Raw genomic sequence first — 22808 nt, 5'->3', positions numbered from 1 at the left:
CTGTGCTCCTCCCCGGTTTCTTTGGTATACTTTCTCACTGGCAGAGCATGAGAAAAGGAAAAAAAATGGGTCCTTCATTTAGGATTAACACAACTTAGCCAAAAATGAAAACATCAATGTGTTACCAACAGCATTCTCATTCCAAATCCCAAACACAGCACTGTGACAGTTCCTGGGAAGAAATTAACTCTACCCTAGCTGAAACCAGGGCACTCAGTTCTCTCTCTTACATAACAGAAATCTTGTTGTCATCTTAGAATAATCAAATATTGGTTGGAAAAGACTCTAAAGTCATTGAGTCCCATTGTTAACCCAACACCTCCAGGTCCACTACTAAATCAAGTGCCACATTCACATGTTTTTTGAATGCTTCCAGCAATGTTGCTTCCACCAAGTGGAAGCTTAGCATGTTTCTTAACATCCAGTCTATACCTCCCCTGGTGCAAATCTTCATCTTCCTTTGGCAATTAATGGAACTCTCAGGTTGACATAGCTTGTGTTGAATGTAAAATAGAAATTATAAACCCCTACCATTCTTTTTCCATGCAGAGATTAGTTCACTCACTCATTCCTGAAATGAGCTGTGGTTCAATGATGGAAAATCCAGAGGAGGAGATTTTAAAGCTGAATCTTAGTGTCTCCAAAACTGTTGGAGAACAAAAATTATTTATGTGTTTTTAATTTAGTTTTTTGTTATTACTGTCACAAAAATTCTACTTTATTTCAGTATTTTTGTGGGGATGATGAGAGGCTGTGTTTTTATTTCAGCTCAGTTTGGATTAGATCATATTCTGAGCAGTTGAGATCAGAGATATGAGATGCTATAATCTCAGTGGCATACCCTCAATTTGGAGACCAGTTATGTATGTTTTATGCACATTTGGTCATAAAAAATAAATCTTGCAGGCCTTTCCTGGAAACAACATACAATGAAAGAAGGATTTCTTGAGCCAGCCCCCAGAAGCAGAAATTTAATGGTAAGAGAGCTGTAGTAGATGTGAATGTCCCCTGCCCAGTCCTGCTGCCAGCACATCTGGCAGTGCTTCCAGCCTTCCTGTCCCAATGGCATCCCCCTCTCTCAGGCACCCTCCAGCCTCTGTTCCAACTGTATTTCAGTTGCTTCACCAGAGGATTCCTTGAATTTTGTTTATTGGTAACTTCTAGTGGTCCCTTTAGTAGCTACAAATTTCTGTTGAACTGGTTTTCAAGGCTTGATTTCATATGCCAAGTGTTAAGAGGAAAAGATAAGCAGTAGTTAAGACAGGCTCTGAGATTATGTTTATTCAGATGGGGAAAACAATGCTCTTTCTCAGATTATTTATCTTGGAAAAAATTGCAACATCTTGATGTCATGGTATAGTATAAAACCAGTGCAATCAACTGAATAATTTTCATAGAGTTTTAATTCACTTAATTTCTTAATTAGCTTTACAGCCATGCAACTTCTATATGAGCTTTAAGAGTGCAGTTGTGCCTGTCAGCTCCTGTTAGTTATGCAACAGATATTACCTTCAGGGCTCCCAAAGTATGACTGACTGTCGTGGTCACTGACCATGCAAGATTTCTGCTGCAAACAGTAATTCCAGATGACAGTATTCCCTTGATCCCTGTATATATATATGAGGGAATTGCATGAGCAGAGGTCATTATCATCACATGTCATTTATTACATAACTGAGTGTTATGTTAAAACATAACATAGAACAAAGGTTCTTAGCATAGAACCTTTGGGAAAAAAATTGTTTCCTGGAGCATTGATCTCAGGGATATCTTGGATAAAAAGTTTAGTTTTAAAATAACTTTTACATATAGTTTTGGAAGTATTATTTGGAAGTTGTGAGGTGTTACCCTAGTTATTAATTTATGAAAACAGATGTGACAGAAATAATTGTAAAGCTCTGAGGAAAACTCCATTTACTTTGAGACTTTCCCTGTAAAAGGCTTATGATGTAAACACAAGGAATAATGCCCTCTTTCTGTCATCTTTCAACTCGGAGAACTCCAAGCTCTTGATGAAAGAGCAGTCTCTAGTACTTCAGGTGAAGCTGGCCACTTGAGCTCTAGACATATGAAGAGGTGACTGCTTGTTGTAAGTGTGTGCAGGTATGTCAAAAGCACAGAGAAATCTCAGAGAGCAGCAGCAGCAACTGAATAAATAATTAATAGGCTTCAAAGGATAATGTTGGCTATTCAAATAACAAAGACTAAAACACTGGACACAGGTGGCCCAGCTAAGGTAGATGCTAATAGATGTTTTGAGTATAAACTGAAGATATTGGGAGGCTGAAACAACATTACATTAGGTATAGGACTCACTGGGAGCAGAATTCTGAGAAATTATTTGCTTAAAAGCAAGGGAAAACTTGCTCTGATGACCAGAAGTTACCCTAAGAATAAACTCCATGCTGCTTAGCAAACTAGTAGGAGCATTGACTAAAGCAGTAGGGATTGTACTGGCTGCAGGCTTGCCTTGGCACAGCAAAGATGTGCAATTTGATAAACATTCATTTTTTTTTATTTGCAAGGAAAGCAGTAAATGCAGGTTACCAGACTGATTTGCCTTACTGTAGTTCAGAACTGAAACTGTAAGGCACCAGATGACATTTGTTATCCTTTCCACCACCTGTCACCCATACGGATGCCCAAGCATATGCCAAAATGTCTATTTTAATTCCAGCTGAAACAATACCAAGAAATGAGAAAACATAAACAGCAACAACATGCTCCATAGATTACACTGAAAGTTTATTCTGTGAGACTCTAGAAGTATTATAGACGCTAATCCATGTGTATGTAACAAGGGCTCCACCCTGTAGGGCTGTAGACAAAAATGTGTAAAACTGTGTTTATGTGTGGTTTTGTGCTTCAAAATTCTGATTCAGTGTGAGTTGAGATCACTAGCTTTCTGTTTAGTCTGATTTTTTGTTCAGTATGTAACATAGAACCAAAAGGACAGGAGTTGCTTTTTTTTTTAAAATCTGAACAGAATAACACTGCTGGACTAGTAGTTTCTGAATCCTAGTTTAAGACCTACAGGCAGAAGTGTTAATGAAACTTTTGAAAAGCAAGGGAAGAATATTACAGTAAAAATTTCATTTTCAAACCTAGGCTAAGGCTAACATACTGTGTAGCCTTATATGTACCTGACCACTAGGATGTAAAAAGCAAATACTGATTAGAAGGTAGGACACAAAACATCAATATATGGTTCATGTGATCAATAGCCAGTGTCTAAAACAAAATCCACTGAGGGTATCAGAACAACACCCTCTTTCTTACCATGCAATTTGCATGAAGCTCTGCTGCACTTCCAGTTCCAGCTGCTGAAAAATGAAAAATAAAGCACCCTTAGCTATATGTTTCCAGAATATCCCTTGAAATTTATTTGAATAATTTCTAATATATAATACCATATACTGTTAACAATTTAAAAACTTGACTAAAATAGAATGGAACTATTCTGTTGAACACCTATTTAGTTCAGCTAAAAGCTGCTTTCCACAGCTTGAGGAGAAGCAGCAAACCAAGCCCTTTTGAGATCATCACAGCTTTTGACTTAAATAAGGAGATTGAGTCTCAGCTTCATCCTACTGGTTGAGAAGATAAACCACCTGGACATGTTTTTTTCTTGATCTGCTTTCTCTTGGAGTGCAGCTTAACTTCTTGCTTGTGAGCTGGTGGGCTCTTACGACTGTTCCGGTCAAATTAAAATTAACCCAGTATTTAAAAATATGTATATATATTTTTGTTAAACAGCCGTTCAAGACAGTTTTTTTCTCAAAACGTGATCAAAAATCTTAAAGGCTTTTCATCTACCTTACTGTGTTTGTGAGATACATAGCATCTTTTTTACTATAAAGGATAAAATTAACCACTACAGCTTAGTATATCTTATGTCTGTCAAAATAAACACATATGGAGTGAAACTTTTTCCTTATTGAAGTTAATAACAACTCTACAACAGCCCTTTGTATAGACAAAAATTTATGTGTATTGTTGAAGAGCAGTGGTAAATTCAAAACATTTTAATAGAAGTTTTGAAAACTAAAAGTTTTTCAGAACACCTCTTAACTAATACACGTGCATAAAACTTAATGTCAGGAGCAGCTTAAAATTCACTTTCATTTTATGTTGTTAATTCATAGGAAATTCATTACAGCTAAAAAATCTTGTTTTGAGTCATCACAGATGACTATTTCACTATAATGGCTGAACACATTTTAATGGCTAACTTCAATATCAAGTAGAGTATTTTTTTCACAACTCATATATTACTTAGGTTAATTTGATATTAGGTAGATTTTGATTAGTGAATACCTTAACATTTTTCTCAAATGCCATATTGCAAACGCTGCCTTATGGAGTGGCAAGAATGCTCCTAAGTGGGTACGTTGAGTTGAACCTCCTTAGGTGTGAAATGTGGTGTCTCTGTTGCTATGAAATTGGCCAGTCTGTTCTTCTTCTGGTGTGGTTCTGATAGCTTATTTATGGGGGATGTTGCCATCATTTCAAATCTTCTTTTGTTTCTAAACTTAAATCAGTAGTTACCTTTTATTAGTTGTGTCTAGACTTGAAATGATTTCGGTAGATGCTGAAGCTTACATATGCTATTTTAGTTTGTGTTGATGATTTCTAGATATTATTAAATTCCTCAAGAAGGCACATGGATTTGATTATCCTAGTGCTTACATCTTGAATAACTTCATATATAATTTTATTCTACAGGAATTTGCTGCACTGACAAAAGAATTAAATGCATGCAGGGAACAGCTGCTTGAAAAAGAGGAAGAGATTTCAGAACTAAAAGCTGAAAGAAACAACACAAGAGTAAGTATACAGCAGACCTTTTCTGGATATCATGTGTGTGTAAACTTACATATAAATCTAGATCTTCATTTGTGTGAATCAGAGGACAAAATTCCAGCATTTTCACGAGTAAAGGAGATTGTAAGTAGCAGGACATATCTACCGTGCTACAGTCCTGAAGGAAATGAGTGTGTTAGCCAGTTGTATTATGAACAATTACAATCACAGGAGATGTAGTTTGTAACATGGTAAGGTCATTCAGTTTAAATGTCTTTTAAAGCTAGGGTCTCATGCAGCCTTCCAAGCCCGAATAGCCTGAACATATCTTCATCTCTTACCAAGGCAAAAGGCAGGGTTACATCAGATAACCAGTTTTGCCTCGTGCCTTGGATTTGATCTGAATAAGGATGAGATGAAGGCTGCTGCACATACCACACGCAGTCTGTTGTTTAGCCTACATGCAGCCTTGTGACCCTTGAAGTGAATGTCATTTGCCATACTCCTGAGTAGGGACAAGATTAAATCCTGAAATGTGTCCTGTTGTGCTTCAATCAGAAGGTACTGTTTTCTCTGGGAACAAGAATATATGTACAGCACCTTCTGAAGAGTCTCAAATAATGGACAGAATTGTTTTCAGAATAATTTGCATGTAAAAGTGTCTGGGAAAAGACAGAGTTGATCTAGAAACACAAGAGAGTAGCAGAGGAGACTTTATGGTGTTTGTGGAAAGGTGTGAGGAAAGAGCTAGAGTAGTCTCAAGTCAGGTGGGAGTCAGGCTGGTAGTGAACATACAAAAGAGATCTCAGAGGCTGAACACCAAGGATGATTTCTCATATCCATATTACATTCTCTGTGATCTGTGTAACTTTTCCCATTATCCTATTCTTAATAAATTAATAGCAGTTTGGATACTCAGCTAACATCTCTTTGTCAGCTAATTTGCATTTTTAAGCCAATCTGACAATATATATGCCAGAAGACCTGAGAGAGGGCCTTTCTCCCTGCTTTCTTCTTCCCATCTATAGCACCACTGAGTGCCATAGAGTTCAGAAATTCAAGGGAGGACAGATGAAACAGATGCCTACAAAGAGGCAAAGTTGACCCGTGTACCTTTATACTTTCCTGGATGTTCAGGATATGATCACATTTAGCACAAAGTTCTTAGAGCTGATGGGTTTGGAAAATCTCATGGGAGGTATAGGTGAGACCTACTTTTTCTCCCATGAATTAATTAATTAATTGATTTTGAGAAACATGTAGGAATTGCACTGCATTTTCCAGGTTTAGCAAAACATGTCAGCTGAAGAAAAGTCTTAAGACTTTCTGTAGCTGCTTAAATTATCAGTAACTCCTACATGTGTATTATTTTAGTATTTAATAAAAAAATGCTTTATCCATTTCACTCCAAAGTCCACTGAACACCAGCTTTAGTGTGTTAAAGCTGCAGTGCACCAATATCTAATGTGGGTCTGATATAAGCAGTGCAGACTAGCAAAAATTCCAAGACAGCCTAGTAGCCAAAGATAGTCACTTGCCAAGGAACCATGAGAGAAAAGGCAGATGACTCAACTGCAAGTCATCTCCTAAGTCAGACTGATCTCTGTCATAGACAATTTCTCTGCAGAGCAAGAAGCTTAAAGATCATCCATTCTTGTGTTTCTTGTGCTGCATAAAAGAAAAATCAGTAAGAGGTTTTCCAGGAGAACTAGTATCAACAAATAAGAGTTACAGTGTTATAATCCTTGCAAGTCCTTGCAGTTAAAAGTAGTAAATGCTGACAGTGTATTTTCAAAATGAGGATGAAGCTAGAGATCAAAATGTTTAGGCTATGAAAAAATATAAGGAAAGCAGGAGATATTACAGCAAGCAAGGGAAAGACAGAGTCCAAATATTAATGGAGAAAGAGAGAGGAAAAAACTCAGAGACATGCCTTACCCTGACCTCTAGGTTTTCATTAATAAGTTATTACCCATCCATGTCACATTTGTATTCTTTCATGGCTTTAAGCTGCCATATTACTACAATATATTCCAGAGTTGTCTGTAATAGTCATGCTGTTTTCTGGGGTGACAGATAGGGAAAGATGAGCATTTTATATGCAAAGTTGTTGTTTTCTACACACAGTCTCAATGATGTGATTTCCAGCAGTGTTCATTGGGAAGGCATTACCTATAAAGTGGCACTTCTGCAAACTGAGATTTATGGTGTTATTAATTCAAAACAACATTAATATTTTGTAAGAAAAAACATTTGCTCCAATTTTTTTCTGTTAATTTAGCAAGGATTCTAATAAAATAATAATAGTTGGAGGGCCACTGATACACTTTCACAGTGAGAAAATTAAATGTATTTTTTCATATATATAGTCTATCTAGTGTCTTCCCTCTAATGTTTACACTTAAGCCAGCCCTAGCTTAGTTCACCTGACCCCCCAGGAAACACCCATGCATAAACACACATAGTGGAACTACTCATGACAACCACTTTGTCCCAAGTAGCACTCCCTGCTGATTTTAAATGAAGATACTCAGCTCCGAATTGCAGCTCCTGAATTTTTTAATCCAACCTTTTATCTCCTTAGGGTAACAGCAAAAAAGATATTGTTTGATTTGTCCTGCTACTGAATATCAGCAGGAAGGAATGAAAAGGGCAATTCTGTCAGGTCCTGAGTACGCACCAGCCTTCCTGGTCCCTTTTACACTTTGTTGGCCTGACTGGCAGTATTTTATTTACTCTAGACCAACACCTATGTCCATCTTTCTTTTCTGGCAACAGCCTCACAGTTTTTCCTCATCACATAAACACAAAACTGGTTTCACATCCTGATTTCCCTTCCTTTGCCAAGCTGTAGTAGTAGACCTTGATAGTAACATATACTAGAGAGAGACATCATGATGGAATTACATTTTTTGGGACACATACACTTCAGATCTCAGCCAAAATAAGAAATTAAACCTTACCCCAATATTTAATCATTTTTCTACTCAATCCTTCTATAAGCATTCTTAGGCATTTGCTATTGAATGTGTATTTTTCCTGCCTATGATAAACTTTTTCTAACATATTAGCAGAAATATTGTCATTTTAAGAACGTAGCTGGCAACTTAATCTATCAACACACAAGGCAAAATAGAAAATGTGGGAGTGCTGATTGTTTGGCATTACTGACAGGAAGACAAGTTCTCTCTGGAAGACCATTGTATGGGACTTTGAAAACAGATACAAAAATATCTTAATAGAAACTCTTACAGTTACTTCTCTGGATATTCTTTAGATAGAAGGATCACCTGTAGCATGTAGAAAGATAGCATCTTTTCTGAAGCTGGAATATAAGTCAGTGTGATCTAGCAGGTTATTTAATGGAAATTATAAAATAACACTACTTTGGTTGTTAAAATGAAAACAATTTTTTTTTCTCAGTCTGTATTATTTAAAAGAATACCTATGATTAACTTATTAGATTAGAATATTATTATGAGGAAATTTGGGGATTGGTTTGGTAGCTGAAAAAAATATGTTACAGTACTTGTATGGATTAATCTGATTGTGGATTTTCCCCTACAACAAAAAAGGACCAGACACATACATGTGCTTTTTGAATAAAGTATAAATTTCTTACTCAAATTGGTCTGAACCATTTTAGTTCTAACAGTTTAGAAACAAAAAAATTGTGCCTGTGTTCATAAATGAAACAGCAATAACGAGGACAGTGTCATTAATTCTCTTTTACTTAATGCCTTAGGAGATGAAGCTCTTATTAAAGTGGACAAGGCTGAGTTATATCTAATTTTATTCATATTTTATTGTCTCCATTCCTTATTGAATGGCTTATGAAACATCTTCAATTATGCACTGCAGTCCCATCATACCTATAGATCAGAACTTAACCCTGTGTTTTATGATTCAAATTCCCTTCTACTGTGTTGGGAAGCTCTATGAATATATTTCAAATTATGGTTTTACCTATTTTAGCTCATTTTTTCATAGGTCTTTTTAATTAAATCTATTTCATAGGTGCTGAATATTAATCAGGTATTGTATTTCTTTTTTAAACATGAGGAGTTCTTACAGTCTAAAAACTGTACACAGGAAAATAAGTATATCTGTCTTCTAGAGTTCTGCAAATTGCAAAACATTAATTCAATAATATAACTAACAGTATATATCATTGCCTCAATATTATTAACTATCTTGTAGATTCACGTGTTCTCTTCTTTCAAAAAAAAGAACTTCTGTCAGAAAGTAATGTAACAACAGATAGTAAATGTAACATATAGTTATTCAATCACTATGTTTTTATATAACTATGTATTTTTAGGTAATCTTTGTAGTGTAATAGTTATTATATTTCTATTCATTATTTTTACAAAACCCCTATTCTTCCTGTTACTTTGTACCATTATCCAATTGTTACATTTTCTTTCACACCTTTGTTTCACATATGTGTGATTTCTTTAACGTTTTTGGTTGCTTGCATTTTGGTTTCTGTACAGAAGGACAGACGTGGGACACACTGCAGTAGTTGGGCTGTAACTTCCTTTTTTCAGAGAAAGATTTTCACTTTTAGCTTACCAGTGTAGCTGTTGGAAGTCACACCACCTGACCACAGGTGAAAAGTGGTTTCCATCACTGTGGAACAATGCTGAAGAAAATCACTGATTTTGTGACTGATTCTAGAGGTAGTCTTCAACCTCATGTCTGCTTATTTTACTTGTCTTCTCTGCTCATACCAGAGATGGAGATTCACTGAACAATGTGAATTCTAAATATAGACTGAAAGAAAATTCAGTTTTTCCTCTGCTAGTGAGAAATTCTAAGCTAAACCTCAAAAGATAATTGTCTTCTTAGTGGGTTACCTCATTCCTCTAAGGAATAACTTAAGCTAAGTCTGTCTCATTTCACTAAAAGTCTTCTTTAATTTTTTCCCCCTGTATTTTATTATTTATGACTCTCCTTTTCTCTCCATTACCATCTGCTGAGACTTTAATTTCTCCATTTATTATTCTGCTGTGAACTTTTTCTACAAATAAGTTTTTAAAAAATAATGCAAGTTAAGATAAAATATTTTATATTGATTAAAATCCGGGTCCTGTAATTGCAAACTCTACTGAGTCACACTAATTTTGTGTGTGACTTTTAAATGAGCCATCATTCCATAAAATGTTTATTTTAACTTCTTTCATTTTATATATGTAGATCAGTGTCCATAGAGTCATGGTGGTAGAGTGTAGTAGAGCAGAGTAGGTGATAATCTACACTGAGGTAGTTTATACCATTAAATCTAACCATGCATTTCTGTTTCACAGAAATCAATCACTTCTATAATTGCTTTGTAAGTGATTTGAGAAATACAGGAAGCTGGGTATATTCTAAAATTTTTCACCTTTCATTTTCATTTCATTCTAATTAACACTTTAAAGATGCTACATTCATTCAAAAAATATGTACTAGAGCACTTTTCAGTCTTTAAATTATTATTTTTATACATTTTTTTATGCTTATAAAAAGTCCAGAGTTCCAGAAGCAATCCTATTTACATAAAATACAATTACCAGCACAGCATCATGAGCATCATAAAATTTGTCCAGCATAAAACTCACTTGTCAGATTATTTCATAATTCATTGTCAAGCTTATGCTTTCCAGTAGGGAAAGCACAGCAATGATGCGTGGGTGATTCTGTCCTACCTGCTGCTGTTGATCTTCATCTTCTTTTCTCTGCAAGCTGCCTGTCCCTCTGAGTGCTTGACAACTGTTACAGCTTGACAGTGTGAGGGAGCAGAAAATGCTCAGCAGCCCATGATCACTATTAATTTAATAGTTTAATTGCAACTTACTGAAATCCCTAAAGCTGTTTCTAACCATTCTTTTGTAGTTTAAATGAATTACCATTATTGTTGCAACATTATTTCAACGTGAAAACTTGTGATGTTCTCACAGCTATTTGTAATATTAATTCTTGAACTACATATGTGGAGGAAAGTCCTCAGCATGCCCAGAAGATATTGTGATTTCCCTCAGATGTTAAACATTGGTTGGACACGCCATCATCTTCAATGTCAATCTTCTATGTTTATATTTCCTTCCCTCATCATTGTAGCCCTGAGACACTTCATAATTCTGTCAGTGTTGTTGACATTTTCACTTCCATGGGAAGCAGGGAAGATCTATTACCCCTTTTTTTTAATATAATTGTAACTGGGGAAAAGTTGAATAAAACAGCAGCTATTTCTACAAGTCCGAAGTAGGGCAACAAAGCTGTGAAGGGTCTGAAGGACAAGTCTTAAAAGGAGCAGCTGAGGGGCCTGGGGATGTCTAGCCTGGAGAAAAGGTGGCTCAGAGGAGATCCTATCACTCTCTACAAATGTAAGTCTGGTGTGGGGTCAGCCCCTTCTCCCAGGTAACAAGTGAGGAAATGACCTTAAGTTACACCAGGGGAAGTTTAGGCTGGGCATCATGAACAATTTCTTCACCAAGAAGATTATTTTCATAATTGGATACAGCATTGGAACAGGCTGCCCAGGGAAGCAGTAGGGTTGCCATCCCTGGAGGTATTTAAAAGATGTGTAGATGTGGCGCTTGGGCACTTTGTTTAGTGGAGGACGTAGTAGTGCTGGGTTAGTGCTTGGACTTGATGATCTTAGAGGTTTTTTCCAGCCTAAACAATTCTATTATTCTGTGAATCCAGCATTTCATCAGAGCAGGGGGCAAGGATTTGCCATTTGTTCTCAGTCACAATCAGATGTGTTATCCCTTAGGTTTTTTCCCTTTCAGCAGAACTGGGAGTGATGTTTCACTAAGAAACCTGGTTAATAGTATTCCCTGCTCAGCTGGTTTTGCTGTTAGCAGCTCTAACAGAAGTTGTGAAGAAATAGACGTTATTTTTGTTGAAAAGCAAAAATAAGACATTTTTACAGAAGAAAAACCTATGTTAGCATGCCTTCTTGAATGTTCCTAGACCTGATGGTAAGGAAAATTCCGTGATCAGAGGTAGTTTCCAGAAGAATAAGTGACGCAAACGCTTGAGTAAATATGAACAGAAAGAAAAAGTATGAAATGTTCACAAGCACTGTTTTAGTTCTCCATGGGTCTTTTGACACAGCTGTGAGAATCTGTTTACAGTAAAATAGGCAACACAGAATTTTACACTTGATTTATGTAGCAACTATGAAATGTATGCAGACATTGGAATATGTCTTTTTCTCCTTTGAAATTGCTCTAAGCTAAAAACAAACTTAGCTTTTGTGTATGTTAAATGGGTGATTGTCAGTGGTTTAGTATTGTGTATTTGGCATGTTTCTAACATGGCAGTAACATAACCTAAATATGTATCTGTAGCTAATCTTCAAAAGGCTAGAGTGCTGTACTGTTCATCTCACCTAGCAAACTCCTTCACAATCACCCCATTAGAGCTTCTGAGTTCCCACTAGTCTGCTCACTTCTTATACTTGAAAACCTTGTTTAACTTGTTTTGTCTCTTCATCATTCTTTGATCTCTGATCTGCCTTTGCTTAGCAAATTTCTTGTCTTCTGTCCATGCTGACTTCACATGCCCTTTTGGGATTATCTGTCTGTCCCAGCTCAAAATAAGGTTCTGGATGTATGCTAGGAGGTTTTTGTGTATTCCTTATTAGTCTCTCTGCTATAGGTTATGTGTCATTTCTTCTGTCATTAATATTTTTCCATGTCAAAATTTCCATGTCACCATCACTTTTTTCCTCTCTTAAACCAGATTTTCCTATTTTCCTGTCCGACTAAGTCTTGCAGGCAGGCTCTCAGAAGTCTCTGATTATCACACCATTTGTCTGGGAGATAAGTCATTTAGGGTAGTAGGACACCAAATATCATAAATTTGCTCAGAGTTGGGCTGAAAAAAAGGTTGCCAAAGTTTTGTTACTCTGGACTGGTTTAGTGGGTGTCAGTTTGAGCATTAGACAACTACAGACCTATGAAAGGAATGGCCATATTAAAAACTCAACTGTGGGCCAATGTTTTTCCTTTTTTCACAATTTCTTCCGATATCTGTAGCCTTTTGGCTGGATTTAGAATGATCAAGACATAGCTGTGATGCACTGAAAAATTTCTGCATAAAGAGAACCAATCGGGATGAGCCAGGCTCTAACAGAATCAGCCAGGTGTTGGGAATGACTGTGGGGAAATCTAAGTGCACAGCATGGATTAGAGTCAGATTCTGGCTACCCCAGGGCTATGGAGCTGGGCAGAGTTAGGCTGCACAGAGAAGGAAATGTTGCACCCTTACAGACTCTTTCAAGAGACATGGCAGACAGTAGGTTGAAGAATTAGAAATCAGCTATTGACGTACTTTCCTCCAGCTCTCTCACAGATAACTTAGATGGCCTAGAAAAACCATGGCAATACAAGAATTTAGACCAAAATTCAGCAATTCAGTTCTATTTATAATAGCAATTAATTGTTTATTTAATTACTACTATGAACAGAAATACTCTGTAAATATTTGGAAAAGTTCTAATCTCATTTAGTTTTCCAACTTCCCACAGCCCCATATTGAATTCTTGATGGCTCTATCATAAAGAGGTCTCTTCAAGTTTGCTGCTTTGGACTGCTTCAGATAATTAAAAATCCACCTATATCTGCCATTAGCCTTCAGGGACGAGAAAGCTTGTGAATTTCTTGTTCATTTGTTTTTGATAAATACAGGCCATGACTTGGATTCAGAAATGATAGGGAGATCCTCCCTTCTTGAACTGCAGGGAGTCTTTCTAAGTCTCATTGTATTAACATTGTTCGCATATTCATTCACAATTCATGAAGAATAAAGTTATTGTAACACAATAACCAGCTGCAAATCCAGACATAAGAACCATGTTTGAAGCAAAGATGACACCAAATCATAATCATTCTTATTCTGACTTAATATCAATATACATCTCTAATGTAATTGCCCTCTGCTTTTGCTCTTCTATGTCTAGTAATTAGTGTAAGAATAAAAACTATTATGTAACTGAGAATAACTGTGGATTAAAGATAAATACATATATTTACTAATAGCAGCTATATTAAGATCCACATCAAAGGAGAAATATTAAACAATTGTCCAAGTAACGTTCAGATTTCCAGTTCAATGACTTAGATATAATTGTTTGTTTCAATTACAATACATTTAACATGCATTCTGATTCATGAATTTAGCTACCTTGATTTAACCTTTCAGCTAACCAAGTCTCTTTAATGCTCAGGCACTAAAAATAGCAATGGTAGCCCTTTGAAAGTATGGGCAAATGAGGAATTTTCTATACATCAACATACCATTTTAATTTTTCCTTTAACCTCAGAGTAATGATGAAAAATAAATATAATATGTTTTTGCAATATGTTATTTATGGTCTATTTTGCAGATGTTTATAGACCTCTGGTATTTGTGGTGTTTTTAATACAACAGAGGAAATGAATATTTTAAAGCATGTGCTAGTGACGGGCACCATTAGCTGTGGCAGTTCATACGAATAGTCTTAAAAATCTAATAAAATATACTGTTCACTTCTACATATTGTGTTAAGTTGCTTTCAAGATAAATTGAAAATATATTACAGTTAGGCTGAATTAATTGTAAACTTATTTAATATTTTTGCATGATTCTTTAGACTGTCTTTGTTTATTTGGGTGCCAATACTTGTCAATTACTATCACAAATGATATGCAAATATGTAATTAATTTAAACAGTGACCCCATGCTTAATGATTTGTTGTTTTTGTTCTTCATAGCAGAGTGTTAAGTCAAATCATGAGTAGATTTTCTATTTTTCCATTTATTCCATCTGGTTTAGAAACATGAAATATTTCTAATATTCCAGAAACCTCTCCTACCATGAGATTTCCAAGAAAATTGCTGTTTGTTATCATGCACTTTGTAGTTAGGATTTATGTGGCATTTTGGGGTGCAGAAATTAATAACTCTTTATTTCAAATCCAATAGCTGTTACTGGAGCATTTGGAGTGCCTTGTCTCGAGACACGAAAGGTCCCTGAGGATGACAGTGGTGAAACGACAAGCACAGTCTCCCTCAGGAGTTTCCAGTGAAGTTGAGGTCCTCAAAGCTCTGAAATCTCTGTTTGAGCACCACAAGGCTTTGGATGAAAAGGTACAGTATGGAAAAAAAGCTTGCTAAAAACACTCTTTAACTTGCCTAATTGTGCTTTATGATGCAGCAGAGCAACAGTATTGTTTATTTACTCCTTGGAATGAAGGCTGTACTTAGAGCATTTACAGGTGTCCAGAGAAATCTGGATGGTAAGCATCTATGGCCAATAGCTGTAATGCACTTGAAGTCACTTCAGCTATCTTTTATAGACAATAGAAATTACTTCTCAAAATAAGCTAATCTCACCCCTACCAGACATGCTTTTCCTATTTAACACAAAATAAAGATGATCCTGTAGAATTTATTGGGTGTAGAATGTGACTTTAAGTTATGGTCATGCAAATGCGGGTATACCTCAAATTTTAAAAACACACAGGCAGAATGAGTTCTTCCTAACTACATAAGGGAACTTAGCTCTTAGATATTTTTAGGAGAAAAACCTCCTTAATTTCAGAGATCTTTTTAGCCTTTGCTACACAAGGACAGCATTCCCTTTACAAGGAACATAACCTAAAGTAGTACATCCTTGATTATCAGTGGTGAGGAAGGGTCTGCAGAATCAAGGTAAAAAACGCTGATAACTGCATCCAGTCGTGCTAATGAAGAGGGTCCTTACATTGCATTCCTCATCTATCCTGTGCTGGAAAGACTATATTCAAAGTGAATGAAACTTTGTTCAACTATGAATTATCACCTTGAGTACTGTGTACATGAATTCAGAAATCCAGTTCAAGTCTAGAAACAACATGCTCGGAAGGTGACTTATTGAAATTAGTAAGTGCCTCAAATCTACACATGCAGGGAGCACGTGAGAAACAAGGCTCATGAGCAAAGAACCTCATTCCTTATGGGGTCTGTTTTGGCTGATTTGCTCATTGCTGCTTCTCTGTTTGAGATGGTTGGGTAAGCAGGGATGACATTGTGCAGCACAGCCTCCGAAACCATTGACTCCACAGATGAGCTGGATTGTATAGAACTAATTTAATGGTCTCACAGGAGCAAATTTGACTTCCAGAAATAGACTCAGAAAGTTGACTTTACTTAATGAACTGAGGTAGCTGTAGATATATAACAATATATATATATATCATTGGTAATGAAAGGATGAGACACTGTGGGTTATGACTCATTCTAGGTTAGCTATCATGTTCAAATTTAAATAAATTAAGGGAACTTAGACTAAATAAAAACATATTATGTGTTTAGGTATATTTTGGGTTATGTGTTCTACTCAGATATCATGAAAGCATCTTCAAAGAAAATCTAGAAAAGGAAATATAATGACTTCTAGCCACTGTAATAAGATTTTAGATGTCATTAAGACTTTAAAAATTCTGTATTATTACAAAGATCTTTTGAAGATTGATGGGATTTATACTCTGAGCTTTGATCTTTTAGCCAGCATTTTAAATATCAATAAAACTAGGGTAGATAGCTCTGCAGCTTTTATACTTTTTGACATTGTGTTGGATAAGTATGAGAAATAGTAAGAACTAAACTTGAAATCAATTCTGATTATTCAACAGTTGTGTACCTCTTACACATTTTCTTTTGTGAATGCTTTACTGTTTTGGTATTATGCAGTTTATTTTACATCCCATTTTGAAAACTATTGTATGGAATTATATTGAAGCCACATGTAATATTTTGACTTGAATTATTGAAAAATTTGGCTTACATTGTCAAAAGAAAATTCTATTCTCATTTTAAATGAAATAGGTTACAATCAGTATTCAGCACATTAAAATTTTTTGGAATGACACAGATAGACATCTTATGTATCTAACTGATTCCTGTCCCAGTGGTAATGACAATTATCAGGTTAGAAAAGTCAACCATCTGCAATCATATTAACAGAAGATTCGTTCCATTATAAAACAAGTTTTGAAATCAGTCAAAATTACTTTTCCAACATGCTGTTTATGTTTGCATTGAACCTTTTTTATTTTGATGCAATAAATCATATTTTTGCTATAAAAATTTGCTATAGTATTCTGAGATAAGTCCAGTAAACAGTTTAATAAATTATTTTAAAATAATTTGTTATAAGCCCAAACCACATTATTTTAAAGTACAAATCCTATATAAAAATATCTGGTTTTGTTACAGTGTCTCTGGAAAGATTGGATCAAAGATGTTGCAGATATCACCCAGATACTTGATAATATAATGCTTTCACAAATTGTCAGCATTATGGTGATTTTTATTTAAAAATAATGGAAGTAAAAAAGACTGCATGCACCCAAATGTGCTAAAATTTCTTTTATGGCATGTGAGTCATATGTTCTGCATGGTGACAGAAAAGTTATGTAAGTTAGATTTGTTTCAGACCCTTCAGAAATAAGATATCAATCCGCCTATAAAAATGCATTGAAGCTTTTCAGGGACGAGTAGAACAATGTGGGTTGGAGCTCCTCAGAGACATCTGGCTCAACCTCCTGCTCAAAGCAGGGCCAACTGTTTCAGGTTGCTTAAGGTCCTGTCCAATAACTTCTGAGTAATTTCTAGGCAGAAAACCTCTTCTGGTGTTTCACCACCCTCACTGTAGTTTTTTCCTGTAATACCTATCTGGAGTTTCTGTTGAGTGTTGCACTGGTTCCCTCTTGTCCTCTTGCAGCAAGGTCTTCCCTTCCTGCATCTGCAAGAAGAATCTAGCTGTGTTTCCTCCACATCTTCTGGTTAGCTGGTTGTAGACAGCAATTAGATCTCCCAGGAACATTTTCTCCTTCACTTTGACCAGACCCAGCTCTCTCAGCCTGTCTCGTATACTGTGCTCTCCAGCCCGCGGCCAACTTGGTGGGCCTTCATAGAAATCTGCCAATGTCTTTCTCCTGCCAGGAAGCTCAAAACTAAATGCAGCCTCAAAAGTCTGGAGATAAATAATAATTTCCTCCAACCCACGGGCCAAACTGTGTGCTGCCCTTTTTCACCTTTAGGTCTTTTCTGCAAAGCTGCTTTCTCTTCCCAAAGCCTGTCTCATTCCCTAGGGCTGTGCATTTTGTGGCAATGGGATGCCACACAGACATTGTGTCGCTGATCACAAACCTCTGAACCTTGCAGTCCAGTCCATTTTTGATGCACCATGGAATCTATTTCACCAATTTACATCTCACCAGTTTCTCTAGGTATAAATGGAAGATCTTGCAGAAAATCTCAGTAAAGACAAAGAGCATTCACTGTTCTCCCCTCACCCATGGAACCAGTCCTCTCATCATGCAAGGCAGTAAGATTGGCCAGGTATCATTTGATTTTGACAAGACCATACTGGCTCTACCGAATCACCATCTTAGCCTTTATGTGCTTGAAAATGCTTCCTGGAAGATTTGCTCTATAACCTTCCCTACACTGTCCAGCTTGTACTTTCCTGGATCTTCCCAGAATAACTCCTGTATTTCATGAAGGAGGACAAAACTTTTGTGAGTTTTCCACTCATCAGGAATCTCCCTGACTTCTGGTACTTTCAAAGTAGAAAAAGGTCTTCTTATGACAAACTAATCAAGTCTCTTGGCATCCATGGATGGAGTCAATGGAGTTTGACCTATGTATGTCTTGTCTTCCTGTATTGTGGGTAATGCTTCACCCACACAGACTGCTGCTGTGCTCAGGGGAGGCCTGCAGGCAGAATCTCACAGTAAAACTGAGTCAAAAAAACACGATTTATGATACACTGATGTCACAGCAAAATAAACAGTGCCCCAGCAGAAAATGCACACGAAGCTGAAGTACGTTAATGGATAAAGAGTAATAAAAACTGTCAGAAGTGCACTGGAAATGTATCATGATCCTTTGCAAATGAGTAATGCAAATTTTTATTTAATTTTTTCTTCATAAAAAATTTTGACTGAAGCTATTAATGTGGATGTTACATTCTTGGAAAAGCATAACATAATATTTTCATGAGAAGTTTTGCCCTTTAAACTTACAAAAATATGAAGAAAATCTTAAAATTCTTCCTGAATGCAAATTTTTTTTCATGTTTTCACTTCCTACACTAAAACAACTTGATGTGTTGTAACAAGCTCTGCCACAAAACCTGACTGATCATGAAAGGATTGCTACATGCACAGTACAAGAACTACAAAACCATCCTCATTGCTATAAGAAAATGCAATGAAACCTCCTAACAGATTGGAAAGTGAAAAATAAAATGTATCAATTTCTAGGCGGGCCTGCTTGAGTATAAAAAGAATCAGGAGTGAATGATACCTTATTTCAGACTTTCTATTGCATGAAGTCTGGGCTTTGCCTTTACCTTTTGTCCAAAAGATAGATCACCACAGAGAGATCACAGCTGTGATTGTATTATTCTGAGAAAATATGGCTGTCATTGCAGTTTTTTTCAGTCTGACAGCTCCTTCAGCATCCCTCTCGTTATCCACATGACACAATCCTGAAGAATGAAAGCTTGTCATGAGCTTCCCATGTGAGAGAGCCTGTTTGGCTGAGCCCAGTAGGTACCTTCTAGTAAGTAGGAAATGGTAAGAGTATGCTTTTAGTCTTACCCCATTATCTGTACGAGACCTTAGTAGAGCCAAACAAAAGTCTTCACAGACTGTTTTAATGTATTTTACTAGAATTTTTGCTTAAGGGCCCGGGGATAATGACAGAGCTCATTTAGTTTAGAAATGTTTACCATTATATGTGTCCCTCAGAAAAATCTCATTGTGTCTCCTTGGGTAAGTTGTGCCACAGCAAATGAAATTGATACCACACTAACTGCATTTATTACTATTATTATTATTATTATTATTATTATTATTATTATTATTATTATTATTATTATTATTATTATTATNATATTTAATTTGAGAGAAGTTATAAATTTGCAAAAAGTTTTGTATATCTAACTATGCTAACATTTTAGAAATACAAAACCAAAGCAAATGGGCAGTTCTGCTAGCAATTTTAAATTTTCATCATGTGAGAAGTTAAATTCAGTGACTATTTTACCGAAGGGTAAGTTTAGGTTATATGTCACAAACAACAAGCATTAATTAAAAAATGTGAAGTCTGAAACACCAGAATTAGGAGTGATTTGGGCTATGACCAGTGTGAAATTCTGACTAAACATTTCTTATAGAATTTGCCATTGTATAAGTCAGTTGAAATTCATAGCAGTGTTCAGAGGGTGGAAACCTCCCTTCAGTTATTTACCCTGTCCTTCTTAATGCTTCAGGTAGCAAGCACTTCTCTTATTGCTGCTAAGTAGTTCATACTTCTGTTGTGTGTTTTTTTTCATGCAATGAGAAGTTGTGGAACTAATGTAAGGCAACACTGCAAAATATTTTGTGATATTATATATGAATATACACAGAATTGTTTCTAGAAGAGTGAGTAAAGACAATATTTCCTAGAAATCATTGGAACTGAATAAAAAATAGAAGCTCATGTTAACTTCATGGTTAGAATAGACATTGAGTAGGTCAGGAAATATATAGTCCTTATATACAATTCAGAAAGAACAAAAGGTAGAAAAATTATTATGTTACTTGTGCCATTCTATAGTTCTACTAGCCTTCTAATATAGATCTGAACATGACTGTTGTCCTGCAGACATTTTTCCTCTTTTGCTTTAAACTTTGGGTTCAACTTTTAAAATGTACATTTGGAAAGAAGAAAGAAGCAACTTCTCCAAACCCAGTTTTTTGGTCAGTGTTGTAAGAAAAGCACCCAGTTGATCTTCACAGTGGAAAGCAGCTACCAGATGTTGCTGTCTTAGCTAAGAATCAAAAACCCACTGGTTCTCTTGAGATAAATTAATGGCAGAAAAGCATAGTTGATATTCTTACAAACAAAATTAGTATATTCATGTCAGCATTGTCACTGTCTTTTTATTCATTAGCAGGTAACTAGGAGAACTTTTATACAATACACTGCTTATCAAAAAAAAGTGATTCAATTCTAGTGTGCAAGTGTTTTCTTAAAAGCTTTTTATGGGCTGCAGATCTGAAGAGAATGAAGAAAGAATTTGACAGCAAGCAAAAAAGTGGGAAGCAGTTGCTAGGAGACAGAGAAAGATGGGTGATATTTTGCACTGACAGCAGTGCTAACATGACATTGACTGTGTTACATTTAAAGATAATGTGGTTGCATTTAAAAGCCAGAAGAATACTCAGTCATCTGGGCATATGTTGGATACACCCTCTAACATGGGGAGAGCAACTCTTTTCTGCTGTGTCTGTGACACTACAGTCATAAAGTCACAACATGGAAATAATTAAAAATCACTAGTTTGAACCCCCTGCTGTGTTAGGGACACCATTCATGGCCCATGTTGCTCTAGACCCCATCCAAACTGGCCTTGAACACTTCCAGGGGTGGGGCATCCACAGCTTCTCTGGGCAACCTGTTCCAGTGGCTCACCACTTCCACAGTAAGAAAAAGTCTTCCTAATATCTAATTTAAAACTGTCCTCTTTCAGTTTCAATCCCTTTCACCTTGTCCTGTCACTATCTGCCCTTGTAAAAAATCTCCAGCTCGCTTGTAAGCCCCTCTTAGAAACAGGAAGGTTCTATAAGTTCACCCTAGAGCTTTCTATTCTCCAGGTAATTGTCCTTTAAAAATATGTATGATAGCATTTCTGTTGGATCAGTTGACATCTGATTAGTCTTTGTGAAACCTTTTTTAGTAAAGTTCTATCATGTGCCCAAGAAAATAAAAATATGTTGAAGAATTATATGAAATTTAAGCAGAGTAACTTCCGAAGTGATACACATAATCTCAGTAAGATAATTCTTATTAACTACAGTTACTTACTTACTGTCACTTCCAGAAAATAGAAAACAGTGTAATATGCCAATCACTAATTGGCATTCATCACATAAAAAACCAACCAACCAAAAAGCATTTGTTCCAGTTCCTTTTTCTATAACAAGATAGTGACCTGGAGAAACAACCTTTCCTGCATCTCTCAGAAATTAGGATGGTTCTGTTTGAGATTTTTTTTGCTGTGAACAGAAATTTGAAGAGAGATTCCAATAAAAAATCCTTTGTAATACACTTGTGTATGACTGACAAAGAAATGTAAAATGAGAAATAAAGTTACAGCTTTAACCAGAGGAGATTTCTCCTTCAGATCAGAGTGCTGATTTAACTTATTTTTTTACTAATAGAATCAAAGATTTTCCTCAACTTCAATAGCTTTATTTATGTTTGAAAATGAAGAATTAGTTGCAGCCTTTCCAATGTCTCTATAGCAAATGGGAATCTCAATTTGTTGTTCACTGGTCAGATGAAAGGAAAAAAGATACTTTCTGTGCCATGGCAGAATCGGTTTCAATTCCTTTAGCAACTGTTAGATTCAGAGAACAAATAAGAGCCATCAGACTGCAATTTTGGTTAGGTCATTATTATAAAAGGCAGTGTATTAGCTATGTATGTGGGAGGAAGGTGAGGTAAGGCAGGACAAAGGAAACAGCTTCCAACTGTTACTCTGGCTTACACTGGAAATGTTCAATGTTGTCACTGCCAACAGGCCAAGAATGAAAAGAAATGTATTTGAATATAATAGCTCAATAGTCAGAACAGAAACATTAATTCTCTACCTAGTTTTGCTGAAGTGCCATGTAAAAAATTGTGTCTCCAGAGCTCTCTGTTGTTTAGAGGGAGTATTGTTAACAAGCTCTAAAATGGCTGTATAAAACCCACTAGGATTCAGTTCTACAGTGCCACAGTGTGTAAAGTTTAAGGGTAATTCTTCTGATTCCAGCTCCCTGTAGAGCTGTGACATCCTCAGTAATGTGGCCTGGCCGGTTTGCAAATTCTAGTACCATTCAAAGTGCATGTCAGTATAAGAAATATTATAATGCATTTTTTAAAATACATTCTCCTTTATGCAACACTCTTAAGACTTAAATACATGAAGGTTTCAGAAAAAAAATCAA

The 22808-nt window shown here is 36.0% G+C and overlaps 1 protein-coding gene across 13 annotated transcripts in view; it reads left to right on the top strand.

The window, feature by feature from the left end:
- PPFIA2 (PTPRF interacting protein alpha 2) overlaps window positions 1–22808 on the top strand; it is a 283735-nt gene that overhangs the window by 165906 nt on the left and 95021 nt on the right. For all 13 annotated transcript variants that reach the window (XM_015628393.3, XM_015628390.3, XM_015628392.3 and 10 more), the window contains 2 exons: window positions 4726–4827; window positions 14761–14925. In XM_015628393.3, the coding sequence (XP_015483879.1) occupies window positions 4726–4827; window positions 14761–14925 (267 nt within the window). The remainder of the gene's footprint in view (window positions 1–4725; window positions 4828–14760; window positions 14926–22808) is intronic.

The sequence above is a fragment of the Parus major genome, chromosome 1A, assembly GCF_001522545.3.
Source record: "Parus major isolate Abel chromosome 1A, Parus_major1.1, whole genome shotgun sequence".
Lineage (NCBI taxonomy): Eukaryota > Metazoa > Chordata > Aves > Passeriformes > Paridae > Parus > Parus major.
This window is presented reverse-complemented; position numbering and strand designations above follow the sequence as displayed.